Raw genomic sequence first — 23,297 nt, 5'->3', positions numbered from 1 at the left:
CTAAACCTGTTGGCAAGTACACACTTTCCTGGCTGTCAAGATGCCAGCACGTGTCGACCTAGTGAAGATGCGAGCAGAAGCTTCAACACAGCAGAGTGTGATCTTGTTGATGGTGCAATAAGTAGTCCCAGAATCTCTTGGGCGATCAGTACTTTTCAACCCTATAAATCCCCTGGACCTGACGGTATCATCCCTGCGATGCTTCATAACGCGCCTCGAGTGTTGATATCCATATTAAGGAAGATTTTTAGGGCTTGCATTCTGCTGTCGCACATACCGGCGATATGGAAAGAGGTGACGGTGATCTACATCCCCAAAGCTGGGAAACCTAGTCATACCTTACCAAAGGACTATAGGCCGATAAGTCTTTCCTCCTTTCTACTTAAAACTTTGGAAAGGCTACTAGATTTGGAAATTAGATCTTATATAAATAATGACCTTGTAAGCAATTCACAACATGCCTACGTAAAAGGGAAATCGACAGACACAGCGTTACACGAGGTCGTGGGTTATATAGAGAAGAACATGGATGACTCGAGCTTCACTTTGGCTGCTTTCTTGGACATAGAAGGTGCGTTTAACAACGTGAAACTTGAGTCTATCCACTCTGCTCTAGAATCACTAGGTGTCCCCTCAATTCTAATCAATTGGATAGATAGAATGCTCGAGAGTAGAATTATCAATTCAAATTTAGGAGAGAGTTCAATTAAGAAGTCGGTCACCAGGGGCACACCACAGGGAGGAGTCCTATCACCCCTGTTGTGGCTTCTGGTACTGAACGGGATACTTTTAGAATTTGACAGGTTAAAAACCAAAGTAGTCGCCTACGCTGATGATGTAGTTATTCTAATCAGCGGGAAATTTCTATCAACGCTGTCCGACCTTATGCAAGGTGCCTTAGTAAAGCTCTCACGCTGGGCCCACCAAAATGGACTTGGTGTGAATCCGGCGAAGACAGAGTTGGTACTATTCACCAGAAAGAGGAATACTGCTGAGTTTGTTCCACCAACTCTGGATGGGGTGCAACTAAACCTCTCCACTGAAGCTAAGTACCTTGGAGTGGTATTGGACCATAGGCTTCTATGGAAAAGGAACACCGAGGAGAGAGCTAAAAGAGGTTTAATTGCACTATATTCCTGTAAGAACACCATAGGAAAGAGCTGGGGCTTAAAACCACACATTATACACTGGTTGTATAATACTGTGGTTTGCCCCATTCTAACCTATGGTTGTCTTGTGTGGTGGCACTCACTTAGTATAAAAACAAATCTTTCAAAGCTAACCAATGTGCAACGTGCCGCGTCAATTCTCATTACTGGAGCTATTAAAAGCACTCCTCAAATGGCGCTGAATGCTGTTTTAAATGTTCAACCTTTGGACATTTTGGCTCAGCATCAGGCCTCCAGGTGTGCTTTGAGGCTTAGGGAACTTGACATGTGGCGTTGCTCATTGGCTGGCCATGCATCTGTTCTGCGGCGGCTTATTAGTCAGGTAGAGATTGGTGACAGAGGGGGAGAGACTGACTATATCTCTCCGTCTCTTGACTTCAATATACCTGACGTCTTAATTCCCAATAGGGACGCATGGGTTCAGTGCAGACCAATACCCGATAGCCTATCCATCTTCACTGATGGGTCTAAGATGGAAGAAGGCACGGGTGCTGGAGTGTACTCAGACGAACTGAACTTCAGGTACTCGTACAAACTTAACGACAACTGTAGTGTTTTCCAGGCAGAAGTCTTTGCAGTATTGAAGGCCTTAGAGGCACTAGTGGGGGGGGACAGACCTAGCAGACAGGGCGGTCACCATATATGTAGATAGCCAGGCTGCGCTAAAAGCTCTAGGATCTTTCACTATTAAATCTAGGATCGTTCGAGACTGTAGAACTGCTCTGAAAGCCTGCAGAGTGCCACTAAGACTTTGTTGGGTACCTGGTCACTGCGGTGTAGTGGGAAATGAGATTGTGGATGAACTGGCAAGGCGAGGCTCGCAATCAACCGATATACAACTGGAGGTTGGAGTGCGACCCCCGCTTTGTCACTTCATTGACAAACTCACAAGGTTCCACGTTGAGAAATCCAAAAGAACTTGGCTAGACGCTCCTGGTTGTCGGGTGGCTAAGTCAATCTGGCCGGAGATCTCGGCACGTAGAACTGATTCCCTCCTCTCACTATGCAAGTCAGAGATCAGGGTTGTTGTGGGGGTCATTACTGGCCATTGCAACATCAGATCAATGACGTGCAGATGGGAGGCTAGCAGCGGTGATTATTGCAGGCTGTGTGAAGATGCAGAGGAGACGGAGACGATTGATCATTTACTGTGCCAGTGCCCCAGACTGTCGGCCAGGAGATACAGACTCTTCGGCACATACATGATTGAATCGCTCTCCTACCTCTCTTCTTTCGACCCATTAGTCCTGCTTGCATACTGTAGAGGTCTTAAATGGCTATGGGGCAGACAAACTTAACTGCATGTTAGTCTATTTAATAACTAATATACCTCTTTTGTTTTTCTTTCTTTTACCATCCCTAATCCTTCTCCTATACCCCCCCCCCCCACCCGTCTCTTCCTCTCCTACCTCTTCCTCCCCCATCCAGCAACAACAAACTGGTATCCAGTCGAGCACACACTCACACGCCATCACATCACAACAATCAAATCCATAGATGCAATATCCATCATCACCACACTTACACAACCAACATCACATATACACCAGCAAAAATCACCACACACATCATCACATCACCACACTTTAACGGTCATCATCACACACAGAAACACATGCAGAACCACCAAACAACAGACTACATCAACAATACCAACAATATCCGATCACAACATAACAGGATGATCACAATGGACCATAAGGTCTCCGAGTGGAGTGGCTGCCTTCTACAGCAGCTGCGCATCCTAAAACCTAACCTAACCTATCCCACTGCGTGTCACATAAATTCGGGGACCAAACTGGCGCCGCATAGCTTACCACAGACCGACCTATCGCTTTATACGTGGTCAACAAGGTTTCTTTATCTGTACCCCAAGTGCTGCCGGCTAGGGAAATTGAGGACCTTGTTCCTACATTTCAGTTTATCGCAGATAGCTGCGGCATGCGCGGACGACGTGTAAGTGGTGTCGAATGTGACCCCTAGAATTTTGGGGCAGTTTGTGGTCGGAATTCTGCTACCATCGGTTAAATATGAGTTCAGTCTCTCACAGATGTTATCAGGGTAGGTACCTGACGCCAGGATCGTACAATCATCCGCATACGTTACGATCTGAATGCAGTCTGGAGGGGGCGGAATACAGGAAAGGTAGGGGAACTTCCTGTTTCACTATGCGGGGTTTGGACTTCTTGTTCCTGAATTCCACGTACGACTAGCGTCCACACATATAGTTGACTATCCAACGTTTCAAGTTGGCCGGAGGGTTGTCTGATCAATGTCTTCAAACAGCGTGGAGTTCTTGACAGTATCAAAGGCTTTTGATAAGTCAAGCGCCACCATCACTGTTCTATCACACGGGCGCTCCTGGTTGACTCCTCGACAAATATGTGTGGAGATGACGTACAGCGCTGTTGTCGTGCTGTGCTGCTTACGGAATCCATGCTGATGATCGGCAACTTGACAGCTATTTCTAATGCTGGGGAGGACTAAGGCCTCAAGGGTCTTCGCTACAGATGACAAAAGCGAAATCGGCCTGTACGATTCACCTTTGCTGGCATACTCCACTCCCGGCTCATCCAGCTGTTTCAACAGGATGATTTAGCGTTCCTGATGGCATTCGCAACATCATCCATTGTAAACTGTGGTGGTTCATCCTCGGCAGGAAGAGATCTAATGCGACGTAACACTCTTCTCTTCGCGCTGTCACTCTCGGGGTGCTCAACAAACAGTCGATTGAAGTAAATTGCACACCTCTTCGGGTCAGTTAACGTAACGTCGCCAAACGTGACTGAGTTCCTGTCATCCCTCCTTCCGGGGTTCGAGAGTGACTTAACCGTTGTCCACAATTTACATATACCGGCTCCAATGTTGCAACTCTTCAGATGATTTAACCACTTGGGGAGATGGTCTGATCCAAGGGAAATGACGGGTTGCCAGGTGACGTCATTTGTCCTTCTCTAATTCTGGTAGGGGCGTCCTCATTGACCAAGCAAAACGTAGAGCTATCAATCTGCTCAGCCAGCGCTATACCTCTCTGGTCGTTTTCGAGGGCCGAATGCCACATCTCATGATGCGCATTAAAGTCCCCCAGGACCAGGCGATTATGACCTTCCAAAAGCGGGCTAATGTCAGGCTTATAATCTGAGATACAGCTATTTCTCGGTGGAATGTATACGTTCAGCAACTCTATCTCGGCAGTTCCACACCTGACTGCTACCCCCATACATTCCATGTACGGTGTACATGTGTAAGTCCGAAGGTGGGCTATAACAAAAATAAAAATACCTCAGCGTAATGTTGTTTTTGTAGCAGCATATGGTGCTGAGTTGGTAGCCGCTGGCCGAAACACTTTTGGTTTCGGTTCAATCCGGTACGAAAAAACCAGCTTTCGTGAGATTGTCAGCTTAATGTTGGAGACATTTCCTGTGTATTTCAGTCATGTAAAACCTAAGACACTACTTGGTACGTCGTTCGAATTCGTCTATATGAAGTAGGTCCGCATCATTGAGATAATACCCACCAAAATGTTAGATGCCAAAGATGCCATTCAATCATAGGTGCAAGTGATCTGGCATGTCATCTTTTTAGCATCTGCATCGATGAATTTTATATGAGCGTGGACCCCAAACGATGCTATTCATTTTTGGATCCAAGACAAGTCATTTACACCAATGCTTTGACATGTCATTTTCACCAATGCTTTGGCATGTCATTTCCACCAACCCTTTTCAATGGCATTATCATTACGACGAGAGTTTTAACAACGTTGTTTCGGATCTTTCACGACTTCCTTTGCATGGGTTCAAATGGTGATGAAAAGATAGGATCTTTCACGACTTCCTTTGCATTGGTTCAAATGCTAATGAAAAGATCGGGTCTTTCACGACTTCGTTTGAACTAATGCAAAAGATGCCATGAAATCACGTCATCGCATGGAACCCCTTCCTTTAAATGTTGCTGGGTATGAATCGTGATGTGCTCATTCGTCAAAAACCCCGCCTAATTGGCATATTTGCAATATAAGAAGGATTATGTGTTTATTGTGTATACTGTATTGATTGGGTTTGTCAATGGAATACACTGTTTATGATGTTGTTTCGTAATTTTTAATAAAACGACTTAAGCAAAGTAAGAAGTTCTCCGTAATATCATTTAGAATAGGGCTAATAATAGTCATCAAATGGGTCCTCCTCTCAGCTGGTCTCATAATATAAAAAGTCGTCGCAGAATTGCCCGAAAGAAGCTTATATAGAAAAGCACAGGAAGGCGTGTAAAGAAAACAATGTTTTGAGTTGCATTTAGCAGGGCGTGGTAGACAAGACCTTTTGTTGTAGTTGTTGTGATCTCACAGCATTACTATCTGACTATTTTAATTATGTCAAATTTTCCCATAATTGAAACTATTTGATAAGCGATTTTTGCAACTTTTAGAAAAGAGGGCTTTGATATTTCAACTTACATTTGATTCTTCATTATCATTCGATTGTCCTCGTGCTGATGTACTTAATTGTATTTTACTACTGCCACTACCGGATGGTAAATCACCTGCAGTTGTTCCCCTTAAAAGGTCGGAGGTTGCGGCTAAATCATGGGTTGATGATGATGGCCTCAATGCTGCACGTTTGGCAACAATTTCCAACATTTCATTTAATATGGCTCCTTCGGCAGCAACATCTGCTGAACTTTTATCGAGTTCTGCATTTATTAAAGGAAAAACGAAATGTAAAGATAAGTTATCATGGAAGGTAGAGAGATTGATAGAAAGAAATATGACTTACTGTTACACGACAAACGCATATTAAGTTCTTCCTTTAGCTGGGCATGTCGGTGTTCCAATTGTAGTTCCTGTTGACGTATACCAAGTTCTTCATCGCGTTTTCTGTAAAATAAAAAAAAAAACGAATATTGAATGTGTGAATTGTTTTGTAAGTCATTAAAGGGAGAATTTGTAATTGGGTTAAATGAAATTTAAGTGAAATACGCCAGTGTATTTTAGATGCGGTAACTTTCAGTTTCGATAAGGTGAAGGTTTTGTAAAAGGTTCCTCTCTCTCTCTCTTACAAACTGTTGATTACGCAAGTAAAATTGTTCAAAGTATCTCAATGACAGATTTATCGAAATCGTCGGTAAGACCAATATTTTAACTGTCCATACCTTGTATTATAAAAGAACATTCTTTTAACAATAAACTGCAAATTGGTGCATGCAATATTGCAAAATGTCCATTAGGACAGAATTGCACTACCGGACTATTGTGTCCATATCCAATATTATAGTCTTTATAATTTCCAGTCAGTCTTATTCAATCTAAAACTTTTTACTTACTTAAGTTGTGTTATATTACGCCATATTTCCAATAGTTCCTTGAGTAGTTTTTCATCATTACTGCCAATGTTATTACCAGGTTCCAAACTAAAAAAATTAACAAATATTTCTTAGTTACATTTAAAGCCATCATTTAGGAATTGCGTTACACTTACTTCTCCAACGTTTGTTCTTCACCGCGTAAAGCCTTTTCAATAAGTACACCGCGTGTCTCTAGCTCCTTTAATTGCACTTCAATTTCTTCCTGTTCTCGCTGAATTTCCTGAGCGATTCGTAATCGCTTAAGCTCAGCTTGACGTACAGCCTTTGATATTGCACGCTGTTTCTTTTGATCACGGGTTTCGTTTGTATAGCTTTCGTCTGAAAATGTGAAAAGAATTTTATGAAGCATTCATATATTAGGGTGAGGTTTAGATGAATATATTAAAAACATCCTCGATTATTTTGGTCTGAGTGCCCTTATAAAGACTTACAAATCGTCATCATAAAATATCAAAATTCGTTTTTTGTTTGAATCTAATGAATAAAACTAAAATACATACTCCTGCAAAATTTCAAGCTTCTACGTTAAAAAATAACGATCCTATCCAAGAAGTAAAAAATTATGGGAAAGTCTGGTAAAAGGAAAAAAGTTGCGGTATAGAGTTTTAATAATCTCGTACCGGCTGTAAGGATGGTTGTGAGCGAGCACCAGTCAAGTGTCGTCAAGATCAAAAGGTTGTGATCCGGCTGAATTATGTCTAGGATTAGGTATAGAATATGTTATGGGATAGTTGATGTATATGAAAGATGATGCAAGAATGGTGCAAACAAATCTCTGACAGACCGAGCTTTAGGCGGATAATATTTTCCTTCTAGAATCTGGACTTTGACCTGTCTCTCAAGAGACGACAGGCAGAACGCCTTGACGGCGAACAAAAGACTAGAAAAGAAAAAACCTCAGATCGTAGCAAAGTGTTGGAGTATGTTTCTGTCCCGAAAACGAACCCGAAAGGTAAGAAGGCCAAATTACATACTCCCAAAACCTCGCAAAATCCGTAAAGGTGAACAATTGGTGGACAGGCCTCCACCTTAAACCAAAAAATTGAAAGTACTGCTAAGAGACAGTCTGCCGACGTAATGAAGATAGCGTGGGTGGCCCGCCAAACCAGTTCCAGGTCCGGTCCGGACGGATCTTGTCGCTTACCAATAAGGTGGGCTGAATATTTCGAAGTACAACATGTATAAAGTAGTGATCTACTACCTAAAAAGAGATCACCTATCGGCGGCGTGTTAAGCGAACATATCCATGTGTTTCAGGTTTGCAGTCAGGGTAGTGGTAGGGAGGCTCAACGAGTAGTAGTCTTAGTTGCCATGTCCTTGTCATGGTAGTGGAGTCATCAGTTCCCCATTCTCAAATTCTCAAAAAAGAACCCTCCTTGAAGACCACTGATACGTCCACCGACAATGCTGCACCTGCTGCAAAGGACACAAATTCGGGCGGAGACGATTGTTCCACACATAGTCGCATAGCAGGGAATTGCTCGATCTTGTTAGGGAAAGTGCATCTCTAGGTCTTACTAGAGAATGTTCTCAAGGTCTTACTAGGGAATGTTCTCTTAGAAGAAATCCCTCTGCTGGACATGAGATGGTCACTACGGTCATCCCATAAAACACAGATGCGTCCTCTTCAGTTGCTCTAGGGGGCCCCAACTCATGTGATCAAAGAGCAACTCCCTCAGACCTGACCCTCCCAGACAGGATGCCTTGACGGATGAAGATATGGATCACCCTTTCCCATTCCCAACCATCAAGATTAGTAACGCCCGAGAGAGAAAGGACAAGCACTCCTATAAAAGAGCGGTGAATTATAGAGTTGTGCCATAGGAACTGTATGGAACTATCTAGTTCCCAATGGCCCACATTTTTTCTTTGAACAAACTGCGTATACTTAATATCACACGTTACATTTCATGACGTTACTCATACGTTTTGGAACTAGTACAAGGAACTAGGAACTAGATTACCCAATTCTAGTGAATTATTGCAGATATCTCACAGGCGAAATTGCGGGAGATATGGTTGAAGCTTCGTTTTGTGACGCGCTTCAAAAGCGTTCGCTACTTATGAAACGGATTCTTCTCCGTTACCCGGAAGTAGTCAACTGTGATGACTACAGCGTATTCAGTCAAGTCCGTTACGGACGCCAATGGTATCTGCGACAGGGCCATATAATTTGACTCCATCGGACCCAAATACACGACTCCACCAATGTGGCTCCCGATCCGAAGTCTGAGAAGGCGTGAGTGTTCCGCCTGCCACTACCGCTAAAACTGCTAGGGAAAACAGGAACTGCAAGGGTACTGGAGCTCCGAATTTGCAGAAATCCGGTAAACAGACAGCAAGTGCAGCTCCTCGGGTAAGAATGGAACTGGTTCAATAAGGAAGAATGGTGCGGCGGGAAGTCAGTCAACAGTCATGTTGTACTTACTTTCCTGGTCCTCTACAGAACATTTGTTCCATAGAAAATATCTCCATTACTCTCTATTTGTTACTTTATTTCGCAAATGTAGCCTAGGGAAAATTCCCAAAACCTTCCTGTGAGAACCAAGATGAGTCACCATACCTGAGAGGAGTGATAAGTCTGATCCTGAAGGCAGGATCAGCGAAGGTGATAGGTTGCTAGTGGAAGGCCGTCCAAGGAAGGTCATAACTTCTGACTATATGGATTACAGGAGGACTAGCTTTGGCAGGGCAGCAATTTTCAAGAATGTCAAAGCCATTAATTGTCAGTATAAGGAGTCGAAAGATTACCTTATACAAACAATAAATGTATCTGACGGACTTTGGAAGGGCGGCAAGCTGGCTCCGAACTCTACTGCATAAAGTCAGGTGGCCTAAAGGACCCACAAAAAAGTAGGCTAGTGGCCCAAAGACAACTACTTCATAATAGGCGTGTGTGAAGAGAGTGCGGTCTTCTGAAAATCCACAACCAGGTGCTAAGAGGATGGTGGAACGTCCGTCGAACAAACATTTAAAAAGTACCCAACCTGGTTGGGTAGCCCATGACAAAACCCCCTAAAACCTTCTGGGACTGATAAGTCCGACCATGAAGGCAGGATCAGATCCTTGGTTGCTGGTGGAAAGTCGTCTGAAGGAGGACATAAGAACCTGGGTGCATAAGCAGCCTCGACTGCCTGCCTTGCTTGCCTGCTTCATTTCCGACATAATAAAAATAAAAGAATAAGGAAGGAAAGGGCAACCTAGTTCAAAATTGGTTGGGTGCATAAGCAGCCTCGACTGCCTGCCTTGCTTGCCTGCTTCATTTCCGACATAATAAAAATAAAAGAATAAAGAAGGAAAGGGCAACCTAGTTCAAAATTGGTTCGGCCTTCTTTGTTCTTTTATTTTTATTATGTCAAAAATGAAGCAAGGCAAGAAATCCACTTCTTCTGATGATGTGGATGACAGGAAGACCGAAAGAGAAAGAATCGAAAAATTTCCTCACAATAAATGCCTCCGACAACTTTGGAAGAGCTGAAAGCTGGCCGCGATACTGCCGACCATACAAACCATAGTTGTAGCTACAACATGGGTGCCACCACCTGACTCGTGTTTGGGAGAGGTTTTGATCCGGAAGCAGATCAGAGACCTCCAGACAGACGGTGGTGGTCAAGTGGCTCGAGAAGACCTTGGTGATACCCTCGTCTAGATTCCGTACCCTTGGTGGTACCCTCGTCTAGTCAAGTGGTGAGCAAACTAGTGGACAATACATAGAGCCGTTGCCGTTTGAAAATGGGCTGTAATGCAAATGTTCATCACTTCCGTTTTCGATTTCACTGTAATTAAAAATCTGCGAGCATTCAATCGGGGGAATACGGCCACCCTCCAATATAGGGTAAGAGAACTGCGTGGGAACTACTTTTCAGTAACAATCCTCGAACCGCCCTTAAAATGCATTCATGCGAACATTTTTTAACTTTTCTGGGAGCTACCCTAAGAACTGATCCGATATAGTCCATCTTGCACCAAATTCCTTCCTCCATCGGTAAATTGTCATACGGTCCAGCCTGCCGACAGACAGACGGACATGGCTAAATCGGCTTCAAATTGTGTGATATGGATTTGGTCGGTTTGGAAGGGTTCGTGTAGGGTCTAAAACCTTTATTTCGGTTAGACACATTTTTGAACTGAGGGTAAAATAAACTTTTTATACATTACAAGGGTTAGACGTTTTCCATATCTGATGTTAACCCACTTCATAATTTGACCCTGTCGGGTTCAAATTCCAATTAACCATATAACTGGACATTAAAAATTTTATTTTAGACATATAAAACAAATACAAATGGAAAAAATGAAATACAAACCATCAGATCTTTGATAATTCAGTGGCAAAGGTGGTATGGGTGGAGGTGTTTGATCATCATAAGCACCCGGAGAGGAAGGACCGGAAGCAGCAGCAGCAGTTGTGTGTGATGCATTTGTCATTGATTGTGATTTGTGTACACACAATTGAGGGCTGGATGTCGAGGTAAAGGCCAGTGCCGATGAGGATGATGATTTCTTTGCAGGCGGACTAGTGGTAGTGTGATGAGAGGAACGTACATCTTTACGTTGTTGGTGTTGCTGATGATGACCGGCAGCATTATTGTTGGTATGCATGCGTTGTTGTTGTTGTTGTTGTTGAAGGTGTAGGCAATTATTGCTGCTACTGCTATTGTTGTTGTTGGTGTTTTTGTGGTTCGGACTGTTGCTGTAATTCAAATTATTGAGTTGATTGTGACTATAGTGATGGGTGGGTGGTGGAAAATGTGAACGCGTTAAAGCATCCTGAGACGATGAATGTTGATGATGATGCTGCTGTTGTTGTCGTGGGCATTCATAGCACGATAAGGCTGCCATTGACATGGATGATGTACGCAAACGGCGTGTGGGACTGTCGGTATAGCTATAGTCCTCTTTATCCTTATCCTGGTTTTTTTGTAAGGATTGGAATTTTTGAGTTTTGAGATGAGGATAAAATGTTTGGAAAACAATGGAGAAAAATAATTAATTTTTAAAATTTACACATATATTTTTAATAAAAAAAATTCATGCGATTTTTAACAAAAAAAAGATAAAAAATGTTGAACCTTGTAATATTTGTGAGTGTTTTTGTTGTTGTTGTTTTTTATTGAATAACAAATGTAAAAAAGAAAAAAAGGTGAGGGGGAAGAGATTCCAGGATTCCAGCCATCCACATAGAATAGGAGTTGAAGAGTAAGGAAATGGGTTCCCTTGTTTTAAAAACAAAAGTCAAATAGTACCAAAACCACCAAAACGGAGGGTAGGAGGAAAGATAATAAATAAAAAATACACAAAACAACAGAATTGTCGTTAAAAAAAAACTACTCATAGTTTTTTTGGGTTTATTATAAAAAAAATTAAAAACATTAATTAAAGATAACAGATATTACATAACAATTATAAATTAAAAATAAAATTAAAAAAATATATTTTAAATTAATTAAAATTAATGGCAACTTTATAAATATTTTGGAATATTAGTTTAGTACACAGAATTTAACTAAAACATAATTAAAAAAAAAAATAAAAACATAATTTAAAAAATAAAACACTTAATAAAATTAGATATACTAAGGAGGGTTCTATGACGGACTTGGATTTCTATCGTTTCGTTGTGTGTTTCGTGTTTTCACACAGACAAGAAAAACAACTTAAAAAGGAAATGTGTTTATTTGTTCTGTAAAAAAAGAAAAAGAACCAAAAAAGAAGAAAGAAAAAAAACAAAAACCATGAAAAACTAAATCAACTTTACTACAATAGACCCATATAACCACAAAACAAAATAGACGAACAAACAGGTATGAATACAAATTATATAACAAGGGGGACTCTGACACTTGGATGGATGAATTGGAATGCATTGGCTCAAATTAAAAGCAAATTTTGTAATTTATTTAACCAATAAAAAATTAAAAAAATTTCTCATGAGAATTTGAGGTTATAATGAAAATTTGGTGTAAAGATTTATGCAATGGGGCAGATGTAATTTGATTAAAATTTGACAAGCAAAAGCATGCAATGAGTGGAAGCATTCACAAACACACACAGACATACATATACATATATAATACAAAAAATATATTCATCTTACACCAATATAGATATCCCTTAGCTCAAAGCAGGACTGTTGAGATTATTGAAAGAAGAAGGCGAAAAGAAGAAGAAGACAAGGAATATTGATAGAATATTAGAAATATTTCAATAAACATTCATACATGTAAAGTAAATATTCCTATGTACATACAATATATAGACAAATTGTATCATATTTAAAATATTGGAAAAATCGTTTACAAAACTTTGGTAGATGGCTTTAAAATACAATATCGCTTTTTGTCTCGACTACATGTCTGAAAACATATGTATGCAGTATGAAATTGGAGTCCTCACAATACTAAGTAAAAATGAATCAGTCTGCTTTGCTGACAGTTTAATCCAAAGTTATTGCCCGATATGGACCTATATAAAACGTGAGGTATGAAATAAAAAAATTTACGATGTGCAAAGTTTTGGCCAAATCGTATACTCAGTTCGTAAGTTTTGTTGGTGCCGTCAGGGCTTTTAGACTTTTAGGGCCATTATCTCAGGAAGTGTGGTTTTGTCCCCGAAAAAAATGTAATAGCCGCGGGGACAATCGGCTGCAAACAATTTCAAGACAATCCTAGGCGTGCCCTTGAACTACACTCGTGCGAAATTTTTTTTCCTGATCTATGTATGTCGGGAAGAAATATTATGAGGACCTAATGTTGGGCCAAATCTGTAGATCCATTCGATTTATATTAAATAAATAATTATTTTAGCAAAAATAGGTACAAGAAATCAAAACGGAAATCCTGGATTAGCTTTAGTGAGTCAATAGAGGGTATTGATTCAGTCTCAAGGTTTCGCAAAATGCTGTCAAAGGACCCAAAACCATTCGGAAGTAAAAAAACGGTGTGATGGGGCGTGGACCCACACCGGTTTGGAAACTCTTGATTTCCTGGCCAGTACTCACTTTCCAAACTGTAAAGATGTCGGCACAAACCCATCAATGCAGGGCAGAATGCGTAATCTTACTGGTGATGTCGGCACAAACCCATCAGTACACACGGTGCTCTTGAAACAATTTTAAATGGATGGTGCTTACACCTCGAAAGTTTTTGCGGATTCTGAAACTACAATGTTTATAGATGAGAAAAATCAAAAAATAAAAAAAATCGCCGGAGCAATTTTTAAATAAATCGCGATTTAAGTTGACATTTTCAGGGGTTGTTTAGTTTTTCACGATTTTGCTTAGAAACCGCAAGTCCTATCAAAATGGGACTAAAGAAAATGTTGTAGCTATGAAAATTCTCTACAAGATTGACATTTATGGTATTCTCGTCGGTTTTACCGTTTTTGAGATATAGAAGTTCAAATTGGGACAATTCAAATTCAATTCAATTCTGTACTGTCCCCTTATAAACAATGTAATGACAGCAAATTCCCAACTTAAACTTATATATCTAAACAAGTAAAAAAGTATCAGTCGGCTTTGCCGACAGAGATATACCCTCAGCCTGTATATATTGAAAAAAATTTTTCCCAAAAAACCTATGTATTTAGGGTTTTTTTAAAAATGTTGGGAATTTGAACCGACAAAAATTTTCATTAGGATTAGAGATCAAAAGTTTTGCGGAGGAGATACTAAAAGGAATGGATCTACATTGACCATTATGAAAGTGGATCTCCAGCCACTACATATGGTGCCATAGGGTGTTTTTACACCCTTCGGGATGTTTGCTCAAGAAGTATGGACTTACCCCTGAAAAAACTTTTACCATCGTAATTGAGGCAGCGAATGCAAGTTGCTTCAACAAAAATCAAAGTGATTCGATAGCAGGTCTTAAAGTGAACTTATCCGAAATTTTGTGTGGGAGGTACCGGATGGAGTGGACAAATATAGGCCATATTTGAACCTGATTTATATCTAGTAGATATATTAGTATGTGTAAAGTATGGACCAATTCGGCCACTCCCTTCAAGAGTTACCGTATGAACAAAACTTCCGAATATTTTTAAACTTTTGTGGGGGAGGTACCTTAAGGAGTGGACCGATAAGGCTTATCTTCAAACTTAAACTATGTTTGGACAAAATATTACTAAGGCCAAATTTTGGAACGAATCGGCAGATCCATTCTAGAGTTACCTTGCTCTCCAACCACCTCACACGGTGTCATAGGGGTTTTTTGCAACTTTCAGGCTACTTTCTCAGGAAGTATGGACTTGCCCCTAGTTAAACTTGTACCGTCGTATGGAGGGCAGTGAATACAAGTTGCTAAAACAAATATCAGAGCGATTCGAGAGATGGCCCTAAACTGAACTTTTCCGAAATTTTGTGTGGGAGGTACCCGAAGGAGTGGGCCGATTAAGTCTATATTGAAACATTATCTAAGTTTGGTACACATTTTACGGTGGGCAAATTACGGACCAAATCGGTTACTTCCTGCAAGAGTCATCGTGCGCACAAGTTTTCCGAACATTTTCGAACTTTTGTGGGGGAGGTACCGGAAGGAGTGGACCGATATTCGTAATTAAACTAATTTTGGGCAAAATATTACGAAAGCCAAAATTTGAACCAAATCGATTCATCCGTTCGAAAGTTATCGTGCGCTCCAGCCAGCCAGACAGACAGACGGACGGACATTGCTCAATCGACTCCAAATTGTCTGAAACACATTTCGTCCAAACATTCTTGGGGTCTAAAACCATTATTTCGATGAGGCACATTTTGCCCGTATGAAAGTGTATATACCCTCGTTAGCAAAAATGCTGAGGGTATAAAAAATGTTACAACTTAGGATAAGTTTCTTAAGCCAGTCTTGTAGAGAATTTTCACAGCTTTAAGATTTTCTCAGGTCTCATATCGATAAAACTTACCGTATTCAAGTACCGTATTCGCGAAACCCTAACAAAAAAACCTAAAAATGTAAAGTGAGCTTCTTTATCTCAAAAATGGTACAGGCTGGGAAAAATGATAAACGTCAATCCTCTAGAGAATTTTCACAGCTACAATATTTTCTTTAGCTCCATTTCGATTGGACTTGCAGTTTTCAAGCCAAATCGTGAAAACCTATAAAAAACCTAAAAATCTGAATTTTGACCGCTATTTATTTAAAAATCCCTACAGCGATTTTTTCTTGTTTTTGGATTTTTCTCATCTATGAACACTGCTGTTTCAGAATTCACAAAAACTTTCCCTGTGTAAGCGGTTTTCATCAAAAGTTAATTAAGGCGCACCCTTCATGGTATTGTTTTATAAGGGGGCGATACAGTCAGTGCATTGTCCCAATTTGAACTTCTATATCTCAAAAATGGTAAAAACTACGAAAATACCATAAAGGACGGTCTTGTAGAGAATTTTCGTAGCTACAACACTTTCTTTAGCTCCATTTCGATTGGACTTGCGGTTTCTAAGCAAAATCGTGAAAAACTAAACAACCCCTGAAATTGTCAACTTAAATCGCGATTTATTTAAAAAGCGCTCCGGCGATTTTTTTTTTTGTTTTTTGATTTTTCTCATCTATGAACATTGTAGTTTCAGAATCCGCAAAAACTTCCAAGGTGTAAGCACCTTCAATTTAAAATTGTTTCAAGAGCACCTGTACACGGTGGGATACGCATTTTTACTGAGGAAAATGAAAATCTGATTAGCAGGCTAATAAACGCTGCCAGCATTTCATGGGCTATAATACTTTTCATCATTTCAAATCTCCGAGACCAGATGGTGTATATCCGCCGCTGCTGCAAAACTCACCGAACGTGATACCCATCCTGATGGAAATTTTCAGTGCGTGTCTATTACTGTGGTATATTCCGTTTTAATGGAGAGAGGTGACTGTGATGTTTATCCCCAAGGCGGGGAAGCCTAGTCACTGTGAACCAAACGATAATAGACCAATCAGCCTTTCTTCCTTTTTACTAAAGACCCTTGGAAAACGTTTGGACCTTGAAATAAGATCTAGTTTATGCCCGGCTCAGATTTGCAAAGCACAACATGCCTATACCAAAGGGAGGTCTATCGAAACCGCATTACATGACGTAGTGGGGCACATCGAGAAGAATATGGAGGCATCGAACTTCACACTAGATGCCTTCCTTGAAGGAGCGTTTAACAACGTAAAGCTCGAATCAATTCACAATGTCTCCGAAGACTTGGGGGTCTCATCTACCCTGACAGGGTGGATCTATGAGATGCTTAAAAGCAGGATCATTAACTCAAGATTGGGAGAGAGTTCCATTAGGATATCGGTTACTAGGGGTACATCTCAGGTGGGAGTACTTTCACCGCTACTTTGGTTCTTAGTAATAAATGGGAACTAAGATCGTGGCCTATGCCGACGATGTAGTCATCCTTATAAGCGGGAAATTTGTCTCAACATTGTCAGAGCTTATGCAGGGCCCTCTCTGTAGACTATACAGATGGGCCAAGACCAATGGACTTAGTATAAATCCTACAAAAACTAACTTCGTACTTTTTTACAAGAAGTTGGAAAATCGAAAGCTTCCCACTACCGGTTTGGATGGTATAAACGGAAACAAAATATCTTGGTGTAGTCCTTGACCATCAACTACGATGGAATAGGAACATTGAGGAGCGCACAAAGCAAGGTTTGCACTTTACTCCTGTAAGAATTCAATAGGTAAGAGTTGGGGGATAAGGCCTCAGGTTATACATTGGATATATAAAACTGTGGTCTGTCCCGTCTTAACATATGGATGTCTTGCATGGTGGCATGCGCTTTGTACGAAGTCAATCCAGTGAAAAATGGATAAAGTACAACGCGCAGCATCAATCCTAATCATCGGCGCCGTCAAAAGCACACCGCAAGCTGCGCTAAACGCAATGCCTTATATTAAGCCACAAAATATTCTAGCTGAAAACATCGCAGCCAGAAGCGCTTTTAGGCTCAGAGAGATGAAGTGCTGGAGTGAGTCGCGTTCTGGACACGCTTCTATACTTCACAAAGGAGGCTGTCTAGACTCTATGGAGATAAGTGATTACCTCTCACCAATAATGAACTTCAAAACGGCTAGGGTCTTGATTCCAACTAGGAGTGACTGGACTTATGGAAGACCAATTCCACAAAGCTTGGTCATCTATACAGATGGATCAAAAATGGAAGAGGGCACAGGAGCCGGACTCTTCTGCGATGAGCTCGATGTAAACCGGTCTTATAAGCTGAACCAGTTCTGTAGCGTCTTCCAAGCGGAGGTATTAGGCATTGTAAAGGCCCTAGAACTGATTCAGATCAACTTGCGTGGTTATGAGAGACCGATAGTGGTTTTTGTGGACAGCCCGGCGGATTTCCTGGCACTCAAATCCTATTAAGTCCATGAGTGTTAACACGTGTAGAGGATTGTTAGGAAGGCTGAAGAATGAAATCACTTTCTGCTGGGTACCAGGACACTGTGAAATAATTGGACATGAAATTGCCGATGAGCTGGCACGTGCAGGATCGCAGTCTTCAAATATTTAAATTGAGGAAACTGTGCATCCCTCTCTGTGTCACTTCAATAATAAACTGGACAACTTCTACAGAGATCTATCTGCTCGCAAATAGCAGACGAGCCCGGATGTAGGATCTCGAGGCTTATCTGTGTTGAAAAAGAAGAATGAACTACCTAATACTACCACTGTACTTATTGTATTTGAAAAATATCTAGTTAACATAGTTTTTTGTAGTTGTCATGTTATACAGAAAATTATTAAAAATAAATTTTCATTCGTTGTGAAACCTTTAATAAAATAACAATCTGGCTGGCAATATCGAGCCGTAGAATTTCTTCCCTGCTACTTCTCATGACGGGGCACTGCCACATAAGATCAAGAACTAGTCTGTGGGACTGTAGTGTCGATTACTGCAGGCTATGCAAAGATGAGGAGGAGACTGAAACGATTGAGCGCCTACTATGCCATCGCCCAATGTTAAACAACACTAGACACAGACTCTTCGGCTACTATGAGTTCTCTTCTGCCTCAGACCTATCTAGCATGGATCCATCAGTGATTGTTCTTTTCTCAAGAAGCCTCAAACGGCTATGCGGAAGGAACTCCAAGCGTCTTTAAACTTAAAAAAAATCTACTTTTAACTGACTTTTTTATTTCTATCTTTTCTTTTCTATTTACAGGATGAACACAATGGACCTTTGGTCTCCGAGTGGAGCGACTGCATTAATTGCAGTCACGCGTCCTCATAACTTAACCTAGCAAAAATTTGTTTACTTTTGTGTCGGATGTAGCAGAAGAAGTGGATCTTCGAACATGAACTAAGTTTGGAAAAAAAATAATGTGATTGGCAATGTTTACACCAAATCGCTACATCCTTCGAGAGTTATCGTGCGCACCATTTTAGTGGACAATATGAAATTTTTGTGTTGGAGGTACCCAAGGAGTGAACCGATATAACCCATCTTCTTCCAAACACATGTGGGGTCTAAAACCTTTATTTCTATGAGGTACATTTTTGCCGTATCAAAGTTTATATAATCTCGTTCGCCTACAGTTAGTCATGCTACGCTATTCAACCTAAACGTTGGGTCCTATGTGAAATTCAGAAAAAAAGAACTCCAAACCCGTACAGTGAAGCAGGGAGTTTCTTAATGGTAGCTCCGGAACTGTTTAACCTCTCCCATGTTGCAATTTCACGCCTTCCCCACGGCATTGCGATAATTTCTCTCGCTAATGATTGTACGCTTATGGCCCCAGTTCATACTTCTTCTATTCTTCTTAACTTATGTGTCAGGCTAAATGTCTATCTATTCCAAGGGTGCAATATAGAATTATTCGCCGCTGAGTCAACAGCCACATTGTTCACCACATTAACTGCAGAGATGAAGCTCTCATTAAATATGCAGACCGATGGGTCAATCGGAAACGACCAGAGAGGTACAGCGCTGGCTGAGCAGATTGACAGCTCTACGTTTTGCACGGTCAATGAGGACGCCCCTACCAGAATTAGAGGAGAGTGTCACAGCTCGCCAGACATAACCATCGTGTCGCCAGACATAACCATCGGTCTGACAAATGACGTTACCTGGCAACCCGTCATTTCCCTTGGATCAGACCATCTCCCCATAATTGTCTCCATTAGCAGACCACCCGATTTCATTACCTCTGAACGCCGCACATTCGTCAATCATAAGAAAGCTGATTGGCCGGGTTTCAGAGAGTTCACCAATCACCGCTTCAGAGAACTGCCCAATCCTTCTGATGTTCGGGTAGCGGAAAGGACGTTCCGAGATATCATAACTGCTGCAGCCGCTCGCCATATCCCTGCTGGTCGAATACCCAAAGTAAGACCAAACTTCCCAGCAGAGGCGACGGGATTAGCAAATGAGCGTGATGAGCTTCGCCGAACCAACCCCAATGACCCCAGAGTCAGGGAGCTGACACTGGAAGTTAACAGGCTGGTCGGCGAGCACAAGCGGAACAAGTGGTTAAATCATCTGAAGAGTTGCAACATTGGAGCCGGTATAGGTGAATTGTGGGCAACGGTTAAGTCACTCTCGAACCCTGGAAGAAGGGAAGATAGGACCTCAGTCACGTTTGGCGACGTTACGTAGCAAAGACCCTTGAGGCCTTAGTCCTCCCCAGTATCAGAAATAGCTGTCGAGTTGCCGATCATCAGCATGGATTCCGTAAGCACCACAGCACGACATCTGCACGCCATTACCACACATATTTGTCAAGGACTCAACCAGAGACGGCCGTGCACTCCACGCTGTTTGAGGACAGTGAGCAGACAACCCTCCGGCCAAGCTTGAAACGTTGGATAGTCAATTATAGGACGCCAGTCGTATGTGGAATTCAGGAACAAGAAGTCCAAACCCCGTAGAGTGAAACATGGAGTTCCCCAAGGTGGGGTGATATCGAGATCGTAACGTATGCGGATGATTGCACGATCCTGGCGTCGGGTACCTATCCGGATGACATCTGTGAGAGACTAAACAACTATTTAACCGATCTTACCACCTTTTTCCATTCGAGGAATATGCAGATTTCACCACAAAATCAACAGGCACTCTGTTCACCACATGGACAGCGCAGTTTGGAAGAGAATTGAATGTTGTGGTCGACGGTAGCAGAATTCCGACCACAAACTGCCCAAAAATTTTAGGGGTCACATTCGACTTTAACGTCGTGCGCGCACGCCACAGCTATCTGCGACAAACTGAAGAGTAGGAACGAGGTCCTCAAGTCCCTAGCCGGCAGCACTTGGGGTGCAGATAAAGAAACTTTGTTGACCACATACAACGCGATAGGTCGGTCTGTGGTAAGCTATGCGGCGCCAGTCTGGCCCCCGAGATAATGAGATACGAATTGGAAAAATATTCAAACTTGCCAGAATGCCGCCCTGAGAACAGCAACAGGGTGCCTCCTCAAATCTTCAGTGGACCATGTACACGAGGAGGCAACGATTCTTCCAGTAAAGCAACACAATGAGATGCTTTCGTTGCAGTACCTGCTGGGATGTTATCGTGTTAGCCATCCCAATCATCATCTTGTGGCTAGACCCGGCACATACAGGCAGATCAGGAAGGATATCCATGCTCTAGGGGGAGAGGTCCAACGATACAGGAGAGAACCCCTAGATCAACAAGCGTATCAAGCAGGTTTAAATAGTATTCACACGGATGCAGTTGCCAAGACCTTAAGCAGTTATAGTGTGAATAAAGTCCTCGAAATACATCCCCCATCTATTGCAGCTGAGGAGCGTCAGCTGCCACGACAAACTAGAGTAGTTTTGGCTCAACTACGCTCGGGATATTGCAGTCGCCTAAATTCTTATTGGGCGGAAATCGACCGCGCCGTGCAAGACATCTGCCCAGTATGTGGCATGGGCCCGCACGACACAAAACACCTTTTCAACTGCCCAGCCAAACCTACCCATCTAACTCCAGTGGATCTGTGGCTACATCCCATCGAAGCAGCCATTTTTCTGGAACTGGAGATAGACCCAGAGCCAGATTGAACAGAGGAATAATAATAAAAACACTGTTACAACAACAACAATATTTAGGATGCCCGCCTACCATTTTAGTTTATAACCGTAGGATTTCTTGGAACTTTTTGGGTTAATATGCAGGGAACTATGGACTTGCCCATGAAAAAAAATATATCGTTGTAATAGGGACCTCAAGGACTACATTCGGTGAAAATTTCAAGCCGATCCTCGGAAAGTTCTTAAACTGCACTTAAGCGAGAACGAAGAAGTTGTCCGGATATAGGAACTTGATGTACGTTTGAAGGAAATATTGCGATTATCAAAGCTTCGGCCTAATCGAACACTCAATTCGTGTGTTCTCGCCTTTAACAGTCATTTAGGCAGGGGGTTTAAAGCTTTTAGGCGATTATCTCAGAAGGTATGGACTTGCCCACGTAAAAATTAAATCATTGTTATCAGGACCACAAGGACTTCCTTCGTTAAAAATTCCAAAAAGGGTCAAGATCGACATGCTAGTTACACATATGAAATAAATATCCCCCACTAGGAAGGTGGATGAAAACAAGGCAATTTATCCTATGCAGAAAGGCCAATCTGGTAACATATTCCTCATGGGAAAGTTCATCATTGGATCTACGACCATCTGGTAAGGGACCCAAACTGGGGCTATCCTTAGATGATTGTCTGGTAAGTGTGTTTTTACTTGATGTGGTTGCCGAATTGGTACGGGAAGTGCATTGTGAGGATTTGGTTGCCCTATCAGTGCTACTGGGAGTTCAACCACTAACATCTACCAGATAATCCTGCTCTCCAGGAGACGAAGTTGACCAGTAATTGTTCCCTCTCGTCCTCAGGGAATTATAACATCATCAGACGAGATAGGGAAAGGGATCATGGAGGTGGCCTCGCATTTATCATCCAGCGAGACGTCAGATACACTCTGACGCCGCCTCCTGTTCCCCCCCGTTTCGATCCTTTCCTTGAGGTCATGAGCATCTCAGTTCATTCCGATGATTCTGATATCGAGATCATCAATGTATACATTCCGCCCGTCAACAGCATTGGGGCAAGTTATCACCCTAGCATAATTCATCTGCTTCAAGGGGATAACCGAATTGTTCTTGGCGATTTCAATGCTCATCACGAGATATGGCACTCCCAGTTGCCGAACGATCCACGCGGTATTCTTATTGCGGACCAGATAGACGAATCCGACTTCGCATCCATCAATGAGGAATCCTCCACTAGAATTACAGCCAGATGCTCGAGTTCTCCGGACATTTCCATCGTTAGTCCCTCGCTCCTTCCTTTCGCATCTTGGCAAACAAAAGTCGCGCTAAATTCCGACCACATTCCAATCTTGGTCACAGTGGAGAAACCTAGCGATTTCGTTGAGCCCGACAAGCGCACATTCGTGAACTACAACAAAGCCAACTGGCATGGCTTCACGAATTTCATTGACGACTCCTTACGTCACTTGCCGCCGCCCTCATGTGCCAGAAAGGGTGAGAGAACACTAAGGGAAGTAATCCTCAAGGCGGCAAAGCGCTTTATTCCAGCGGGCAGAATTCCTCTCATGAGACCAAATTATCCATCCAGGGCATCCCGTTTGGCACAACAGCGCGATCAAATACGTGTCGATGACCCAGCTGACGAACGAATTGGGCAATTGAACGCGGAAATTGAGAACCTGGTTCTCGAACACAGGCGTTCCAAGTGGATTCAACATCTCCACCACTGCACAATTAATTCCAAGCAACTTTGGTCCACAATTAAAAATCTATCTGGTTCC

The 23,297-nt window shown here is 42.0% G+C and overlaps 1 protein-coding gene across 1 annotated transcript in view; it reads right to left on the bottom strand.

The window, feature by feature from the left end:
• Mical (Molecule interacting with CasL) overlaps window positions 1-23,297 on the bottom strand; it is an 83,083-nt gene that overhangs the window by 11,814 nt on the left and 47,972 nt on the right. Inside the window, exons 15-20 of the mRNA XM_073965525.1 lie at window positions 12,631-12,663; window positions 10,841-11,444; window positions 6,647-6,851; window positions 6,492-6,578; window positions 5,945-6,045; window positions 5,626-5,861 (exon numbers count right to left, since the gene is read on the bottom strand). Coding sequence (XP_073821626.1) covers window positions 5,626-5,861; window positions 5,945-6,045; window positions 6,492-6,578; window positions 6,647-6,851; window positions 10,841-11,444; window positions 12,631-12,663 — 1,266 coding nt within the window. The remainder of the gene's footprint in view (window positions 1-5,625; window positions 5,862-5,944; window positions 6,046-6,491; window positions 6,579-6,646; window positions 6,852-10,840; window positions 11,445-12,630; window positions 12,664-23,297) is intronic.

The sequence above is a fragment of the Musca autumnalis genome, unplaced genomic scaffold (genome assembly GCF_047663935.1).
Source record: "Musca autumnalis isolate F117 unplaced genomic scaffold, ASM4766393v1 scaffold_1, whole genome shotgun sequence".
In the NCBI taxonomy this organism is placed as follows: domain Eukaryota; kingdom Metazoa; phylum Arthropoda; class Insecta; order Diptera; family Muscidae; genus Musca; species Musca autumnalis.
This window is presented reverse-complemented; position numbering and strand designations above follow the sequence as displayed.